Below are 9,392 nucleotides of genomic sequence, written 5' to 3'. Positions count from 1 at the left end.
AGACTTTTTTTTTCAAAATTGATGTATGTTATTTGTTTGACATTATTCATATATGCCCTTTCTTACCAACATGTGAAGTGTGTGATGCATGTCGTCGGCGTTCACGTATTGCTCTCCATATATTTTTGAACAAATACAACATTGCCTTCTTTTTTCAGATTATTATGAACATTTAATCAATAAATAAAATGTTTGTGTACTTTTAACCATCATCTAAATGGCTTAAGACATTTTCTTATATTTAGCTATGCAATTAATTTCAGTTATTCTCTTAAATGATAATAAGCACAAGGAAATTATAGTTCATACACAATTTTATATTTGGTTCATGTTAATTTTGTTAATATTAGCATTTTCATAATTATAATGGCGCCCGTGCGAATGCACAGGTTGATGACTAGTATTATTAATTATTCACAAAGACCATACAAGATGATACATCAATAAGGCTGAAGCCACCATCTTGGCAACACTGTTGCTACTCCTATACCCTTGATGACGGTGTGCTGAATGTCCGGGACTAATACCAAACAGACATCGCACGGAAGCCTAACATCCAAAGCAGGGTGTCCCATCCAAGTCTCTACCTGGATTGGGTCCCACACCGGTCTGGCACACTTTCAGTGAGCACCGCATGCTGCAAGGGCCGTCTCCTCCATCTTCATTCGCTCCATCCTCAGAGCAGAACTGATGCACCGACCTTGCCAGGCCTCTCTGCTATCGACGCCACCATGACGCCAGACAACTTCCACCTCCTGCGCGAGTCCATCTCCGCGCATCAGACGCCGAGTCTCCACTGCGCCATGCCGCTGAGACCCACCGTCGATGATACGGTTGATTCCACACCGCTCCACCTACATGCCCTCTCGCGTCGACTCCGAACTACCTAAAACTCCACCACCCATAGAAGTCCCCGGTCGACGCCTTCAGAAAGGAAGATGACACCAAAGTTCTATCGTCGCCCAAACAAAGCAACAGAGACTTTCGCCTGTGCTCCTGGCAGAGGTGAGCGGCGTAGGATCCACTCCGAAGCCTCCAGGAAGGGAATCGGCGCCGAGAGTGTCGACTTTGGTGCGGCCCCCATGCCGGCCTGGAGTTTCCCCCGGATCCATGCCCACCAGCCAGATCCCTCCAGACAGTATTGACGTCGATCGTAGTCGCTACCGTAGCTAGCATGAAGCGGAGTAGATCGAGTCGGAGACGACGCCTCCCATGGAACTCTAGTCGGCCATCGATGAACCGCCATAGCGCCGCCGCCTCCACGTCGCCCAAGCAGCCGTGGAAGGCCCACCATCTGCACCCGCGCGTGCCGCCTGCTAGGCAGGCCGCACCGCGCACCACCGATTGAGGCCGCTGCCCCGAGATTCCCGCGCCGCCCAAGGCACCGACGGGCAGATCTGAAATTGATCGACCACCGAAAAACCTAGGAGCGCCCTGAACGGCCCCCACACGATCACCAGGGGCAGTCACGAGCACGTCGCCCCCTGAGTCCTCGCTGGCGCGCCCCACCGCCAACACGCCGCCAACCGCCGCCGAACGCCACCTGCGCTAGATCCGGCCGCTGCGGGGAGGAGAGGTCCTGTTGCCACCGACGCCAACCAAGCTTGGCCCGACGACAACAGGTAGGAAAGTTGGGAGAGGGAGTCGAGGGCTGGGCCGCGCTAGGGTTCCCCCTGGTCGCCGCGTGGGGGCGACCCAGGGGAGAGGAGGGGAGAATAAAATGTAGTTGTAAAAGTATGACAACTCTCTCTGTTTTGGTTAACAATAGTTGCCGTGTCTAATTTATGATAGTTGTCGCGTGCAATCAAACCCTAGTTGTCATGCGTGCTTACCTAGTGGTCATGTATGGTTAATCATAATTGTCATGTGTGTCTACCTAGTTGACACGTGCGCGCAACTGCAGTTGTCATCTACCAATGAATCATAGTTGCCATGTGTGTTTACCTAGTTGCCGCTTACGCGCAACTGCAGTTGCCATCTATCACCGTACGAGCATCGTGTGGGCGAAGAGGCGCTCGCCCACACGCGCGTGGACTGGTTGGTGACTGTGTGGGCGGGAACCGGTTCGCCCACATGTCGCAGCTAGCAAACTGCGTGCTGCGGGCAGGGCCGGTCTTGAGATTTTGGGGGCCCGGGGCATAAACAAAACATGGGGCCCCTTGAATTTTTCTTCTAGCAACCACCGACGCACATTCATTTATGACAGTCTTATCGTGGATCCATACTCATGTTGTTTGTGCGAAGGTGAACGGTATGACAACAAGGTTGCGGTGGCCACAGTCGCAAGGAGACATGAGGATGATTTATGAAAGCATCAAGTGTCATCTTTGGTGGCATCCGGGACCCTCGGACAATGCCAAGAGGCACTTTCGATGGCTATGGATTTTCTGGTTCGTAAGGCGAGAATCATTAGCGCGGCATCTAGGTCAATAATACCCTCCACGATGGTTCATTGTGATTTTGTGGGTAGACCGAAGAGGTTATTAAGCTAGGCAGCTGAATATATTACCTTTGTATATGAGAGAAGATCTCCAAATAAAGAGGCAAAATTTTTTTGCGCTCTTCAATGGGAGATGAGGTTGATCGCCGTGTGTGGCTAACAACTTGACCTAATGTCCATTGTATCCCAAAATCTCTTGACTTAAATAAGGCAAATATGATTCTCAAAATACTAAAATTATGATAGTCTCATACAACAATTAGAACTAAAGATTATTTAATATAAAAATAAAAACATGAATATGCCATCAATCTTAAATACTAGAACTTACGATTTTACCATCCATGGCCGGCTGATCGCCAAACTCTTGGTGCTGCTTCCCTGCCATGAATTTATGACATAAAAATAATTACAATTAGATCACACATGCATCTCAAACGGAAACCTAATTGTATTGTATCCATGCATACATACCTGAAGATGATTCTTGAGATGGTAGATCGTGAGGCCTTAACTCCCATCCTCACGACGATAGTATTCAGAGTTACCAACATGTAGACTGAAACCATGGACCGATCTCCCCACAGTCTGGTTTCCAACCTGCGCGGTAGCATCGAAGGCGGGACTTTGGGTCGATGCTGAGGACGACCTAGACGAGGGCAGAGTAGCTGGCTTGGGATTGATAATCGGGCGAAAAGGAATCCTCCAAAATCATCGCGAGCCAATCAACAAGGTAAATTAGATCTGAAAGAAATCATGACGGGGTCCTCGCGGAGCTACCAACTATGTGCGTCTCGACTCTCGCTGCCTGAGGTTTGGGCCTTGGCTTGCTGCGGACAAGTGGGAGGGGGCCCCTTGGAATCCGGGAGCCCGGGGCGGCCGCCCCTGCTGCCCCCCCGCCCCCCCCCCCCCCCCTCAGGGCCGGCCCTGGCTGCGGGTCGCGTGGGCGAGCGCTCTAACGCCCACACAACACGCTATGTCTACATAGCACTCAGATTCCTTTAGGATCCGTGCAAAACAAAATCAAGATGGATTAAGGAGTGTGGGCGATGTGCAAATGTGCCACATGTGTGGGCGTTATACCATTTGGATATTTTTATTTCAAAAATCGTTTCTTATATGTATGTAGTATGTAGTAGGAGAGGCTGGGCACGGATCACAAATGAATCGACTTTCCGAGCTACGAACTGACACATATTGAACGGAATCGAAACTAACTTCTCCTCTTTTTTGTAATCTATAACGCGCATATACGGACACGGAGTTCCAATCTTGCCGCTGTGTTCATCATATAGCAAAGTTCCAATCTCGCCCCCCTGTGCCACACACGTCCCGCTTCCCGATCCGCCGACGCGCGACATCCACTCCGACCGCAGCAGCTCCGGGCGGCCGTGTCCAGCAGGCGGAGGGGTCGCACGGTTCCTCGCGTGCCAGGCTTCACGCGGCCAGGCTAGCTACTTGCCGGCAAAAAAGAGGAGGAAAACTCCAGCCGCCGCGCCATGTCAATTTCATCGCCGCTGGAGGATGAGGACCTCGTCCGGGAGATTTTCCTCCGGCTCCCTCCGCTGCCGTCAACCCTCTCCCGTGCCTCCCTCGTATGCACGCGCTGGCGCCGCATCCTCTCCGATCCCCGCTTCCTCCGCCGTTTCAGCAGACACCACCCGGAACCTCCTCTCTTGGGCTTCTTCAAAGGGTCTCGTCTCAGATATTCCGCCTTCACTCCCATCTTGGACCCGCCCGACCGCATCCCCGCCGAAAGCTTCTTTGTTCGGTTTCTTCACAGCTTGAGGGGACATCCTCCGTTGGGTTTCTCCAAAGGGTCTCTTGCCTTCACTTCCGTCTTCACTCCCGTCTTGGACCCGCCTTATCGCATCCCGGCCCAACGCTTGTTTGTGCCTGAGCACGGGGCGGATTGGGAATTACTTGGCTGCCGCCATGGCCTCGCCGTCATGCTCAGCGAGTCTCTGTGTGAGGTCCTCGTGTGGGATCCCCTCAACGGCCAGCAGCACCGCGTGCCATTTCCACCGGAGCTCCGTGACACCAAGAGGGAGAGTTTCTGTAGGTGCAGCGCCACGGTTATGTGTGCTGACGTTCAAGACGGGCACGTGCACCAGGATTGCTTCTTGAGCCCGGCCTTCAAAGTGGTCTTAATCTGCACCAGTAGAAACTTTGGTTAATTCCAAGTGTTGTTGGACCACTCGAAATACGTTTCCGAGTCGTGGCTCGCTACTCCTTAGACGAAAACACAACGGATTCTAGACTACAAGTTTTCCCAGATGACAGGGCGTTGTTGATCGCCGTGTAAAACCGAGTGACATTCATTTCTCTCGCGAAGGAGGTAGACTTGGGGCCTGAGTGAGGGCATGCCATTACAACTCGAGTGGCGAAGTTGGTTCGTGGTCTGATTCTTCGGAGAGACGCCACTCCTTATCCCAGGGTAACGCCAGCGCAGGCCTTCCACAAGTCCAGATTTACGAGTCATGCACCTTGGGGCCGACTGAAAGGGCCATGTGAACCCGCGGAGGGGAATCAAGCTCGCCTCATAGCAATCCTGAAAAAGACTCCAGTCGGGTGTTTTACGTGGCCAAGGGTACGGATACCCGTGGAGGGTGATCAGCCGGGCTCACATACGTCCTTCACGAAAGGAATTGCGGGCAATAAATTGGATTGATCTGCTCCGGAAATATCCGGATTTGAATTTGTACGTGCACCCGCGGACGCGGTAACATCGTGCGTTAGTTGGGAAAGTGGGGGCGTGACGCCTCGATTTTCGCCCGCGGTATCCGCCACATGCCGCAGCTTCCATGCGCAATGCCCCGTTGCATGCGCTGTCGATCTAGAGATCAACAGCGCAAGATCCGACGCATGATTGAACCAGAGACATAAAAGGATTTGGGGGTTACGGTCAGGCCTCCAGATCCCCTTATCTTCCTCTTGACGCGTCTGCTTCTCTTCTCCACTCGTGTGCATCAGACAACCGAATACATGGCGAAGAACTCCACGGCCAAAGCGGAGAAGGCGAAGAGGGCTGGAAAAGCTTCCTCCTCGAGCTCCAGCGCGGCTGTAGGGGGTGCGTCAGGGGATTGGATCCCCTCGCACGTCTCGGCCAGGCGGTTGGAGGAACTCGACGCGGAGGGGCTCATTTCGGACAACGGATGTCGTCGCCCGGTGGCGGGGGAGGTCCAGCCGAAATCACAGGAGGACGAACGCATCCTTCTGGTCACTCACATCGAGAGAGGTTTCTTGATGGCTCCCCATCTTTTCTTCCGAGCGTTTCTAGACTATTTCGGTGCACAGCTCCACCATCTTTCTCGCAATGCCATCATCTATATTTTGGCTTTCATTTCTCATTTTGAAAACTTCCTCAGTTGTCATCCCCACTAGGGCCTCTTCAAGCACATATTCACTTGTCGGTCGATTACTGTGAAAAAGGATTCGCCGACTGGGGAGGAGATCCACGTCACCCAACTATGCGGGGGACTGGGCATCCAGCTCCGGGGCGGCAGTGCCTTCCCCAAGATGAGTTTTCCCGACTCAATCAACGGATGGCAAGGAACTTGGTTCTACTCCCGGGACGTCTCTGGGGCCGACAACCAGCCGGGCCTGCCCCCTTACTTGGCAGAAAGGGTGCGGGCCCCCAAGTCCCTTTTGGTGGCAAGTGAACAGAATGGACCTGCTGGAGACTTCCCTCACTCGGAGGATCAATCCACTTCAAGCCAGGGCCCACCCAATGTGGATGTACGAGGGGCGAGTGATCCCACTCGGGTGCACCCGAAGGAGCTTAGCGAGAAGGGCGTGGGGGCCAAGATCAAGGCCATCACTTGCGCCCGAGACAACCCATGGGGGGAGGGGGGGCAGAGGGTGTCGCCATAATCCAAGGACGTGCAGCCTATCGAGGTAAATTTCTTCTGAGCACTCGGACTACTAACATGTGATACGTCCATTTTGCATCATGTTTTCCTACTGTTATTTATAGTTTTTATACATAATAATGCTTTACAGAGTAATTCTAATGCCTTTTCTCTCATAATATGCAAGGTTTACACGAAGAAGGAGAATGCCTGCAGCTAGAATTCTGGACTAGAAAAAGCTACATCAGGGCACCTATTCTGCACATCTCCAAATGACCTGAATTTTTTTTGAAGAATTATTTTGGAATATATGAAAAATACTAGAGCAAATGATACCGGATGGGGGCCACCTGGTTAGCACAAGACACCAGGGCGCGCCAAGCCCCCAGGCACACCCTGGTGAGTTGTGCTCAGCCAGCGCACCTCCGGTGGCCATCTTCTGGTATATAGGTCATTTTGACCTAGAAAAAATAAGGAGAGAACTTTCAGGATGGAGCACCGCCGTCTCGAGGCGGAACTTGGGCAGGAGCACTTTTGCCCTCTGGCGGAGCGATTCCACCAGGGGAACTTCCCTCTCGGAGGGGGAAATCAAAGCCATCATCATCACCAACAACCCTCTCATCTTTGGGAGGGCAATCTCCATCAACATCTTCAACTGCACCATCTCCTCTCAAACCCTAGTTCATCTCTTGTGTTCAATCTTTGTACCGGAACCTCAGATTGGTACCCGTGGATGACTAGTAGTGTTGATTACGTCTTGTAGTTGATTACTATATGATTTATTTGGTGGAAGATTATATGTTCAGATCCAATATGCTATTTAAAACCCCTCTGATCTTGAGCATGAATATCATTTGTGAGTAGTTACTTTTGTTCTTGATGTCGCGGGAGAAGTCATGTTGCAAGCAATCATGTGAAGTTGATATGTGTTCGATATTCTGATGATATGTATGTTGTGATTCCCTTAGTGGTGTCATGTGAACGTCGACTACATGGCACTTCACCATCTTTGGGCCTAAGGGAATGCATTGTGGAGTAGTTATTAGATGATGAGTTGCGAGAGTGATAGAATCTTAAACCCTAGTTTATGTGCTACTTCGTAAGGGACTGATTTGGATCCAAAATGTTTAATGATATGGTTAGATTTTATCTTAATACTTTTCTCATAGTTGCGGATGCTTGCGAGGGGGTTAATAATAAGTGGGTTTTTTTTCAAGTAGGAACAACACCTAAGCACCAGTCCACCCACATATCAAGTTATCAAAGTAGCAAGCGCAAATCAAACCAACATGATGAAAGTGACTAGATAAAATTCTCGTGTGCCCTCAAGAACACTTTGCTTATTATAGGAGACCGTTTTGGCCTGTCCTTTGCCACAAAAGGACTGGGCTACCTTGCTACGCTTTATTATCGTTACTGTTACTTGTCGGTTACAAAATATCTTTCTACCAAACTACATGTTACCGACTATTTTAGTGCTTGCAGAAAATACCTTTCTGAAAACCACTTGTCATTTCCTTCTGGTCCTCGTTGGGTTCGACACTCTTACTTATCGAAAGGAATATGATTGATTCCCTATACTTGTTGGTCATCTAGACTCTTTTCTGGCGCCGTTGCCCGGAGTGAAACGCTCTTGTTAAGTGGAAACTGGTACAGAAAAATTATTACTATGTGCAGAAATTTATTGTCACTTGCTACTATGGAAAACCATCCTTTGAGGGGTTTTTCGGGGTATCTTAACGTCGACGAAAAGCACAATTTGTTGGAAATATGCCCTAGAGGCAATAATAAAATGATTATTATATTTCCTTGTTCATGATAATTGTCTATTATTCATGCTATAATTGTATTATCCAGAAATCGTAATACATGTGTGAATACATAGACCACAATGTGTCCCTAGTGAGCCTCTAGTTGACTAGCTCGTTGATCAACAGATAGTCAAGGTTTCCTGGCTATGGACATGGGGATGTCATTGATAACGAGATCACATCATTAGGAGAATGATGTGATGGACAAGACCCAATCTTAAGCTTAGCTCAAAGATCGTGTAGTTCGTTTGCTGTACCTTTTCTGAATGTCAAGTATCATTTCCTTAGACCATGAGATTGTGCAACTCCCGGATACCGTAGGAGTGCTTTGGGTGTACCAAACGTCACAACATAACTGGGTGACTATAAAGGTACATTACAGGTGTCTCCGAAAGTGTCTGTTGGGTTGGCACGAATCGAGACTGGGATTCGTCACTCCGTATGACGGAGAGGTATCTCTGGGCCCACTCGGTAATGCATCATCACAATGAGCTCAATGTGATCAAGTGGTTGATCACGGGATCATGCATTACGGTATGAGTAAAGTGACTTGCTGGTAACGAGACTAAACAAGGTATTGGGATACCGACGATCGAGTCTCGGGCAAGTAACGTACCGATTGACAAAGGGAATTGTATACGGGGTTGCTTGAATACTCAACATCGTGGTTCATCCGATGAGATCATTGAGGAGCATATGGGAGCCAACATGGGTTTCCAGATCCCGCTGTTGGTTATTGGCCGGAGAGCCGTCTCGGTCATGTCTACGTGTCTCCGGAACCCGTAGGGTCTACACACTTAAGGTTCGGTGACGCTAGGGTTGTAGAGATATGAGTATGCAGTAATCCATAAGTTGTTCGGAGTCCCGGATGAGATCCTGGACGTCACGAGGAGTTCCAGAATGGTCCGGAGGTGAAGAATTATATATAGGAAGTGTATTTTCGGCCATCGGGAAAGAATCGGGGTCACCGGTATTGTACCGGGACCACCGGATGTCCCGGGGGTCCACCGGGTGGGGCCACCCATCCCGGAGGGCCCCATGGGCTGAAGTGGGGAGGGGAACCAGCCCATAGTGGGCTGGTGCGCCCCCTCCTTGGGCCCCCCCTGCGCCTAGGGTTGGAAACCCTAGGGTGGGGGGCGCCTCCACTTGCCTTGGGGGGCACTCCACCCCCTTGGCCGCCGCCCCCCTTGGAAGATCCCATCTCCAGGGCCGGCGCCCCCCCTAGGGGGCCTATATAAAGGGGGGGGAGGGAGGGCAGCCGCACCTGAAGCCTTGGCGCCTCCCTCTCCC

The 9,392-nt window shown here is 50.7% G+C and overlaps 1 protein-coding gene across 1 annotated transcript; it reads left to right on the top strand.

Moving 5' to 3' along the window:
• The first annotated feature begins 3,939 nt into the window (after window positions 1-3,939).
• On the top strand, window positions 3,940-4,617 carry LOC125516423 (uncharacterized). The gene has a single exon (XM_087529585.1). It carries the CDS (start codon window positions 3,940-3,942, stop codon window positions 4,615-4,617), a length of 678 nt encoding a protein of 225 aa, XP_087385711.1.
• Window positions 4,618-9,392: the final 4,775 nt, after the last annotated feature.

The sequence above is a fragment of the Triticum urartu genome, chromosome 6A, assembly GCF_056163025.1.
Source record: "Triticum urartu cultivar PI428250 chromosome 6A, HENAU_Tu73, whole genome shotgun sequence".
Classification (NCBI taxonomy): domain Eukaryota; kingdom Viridiplantae; phylum Streptophyta; class Magnoliopsida; order Poales; family Poaceae; genus Triticum; species Triticum urartu.
This window is presented reverse-complemented; position numbering and strand designations above follow the sequence as displayed.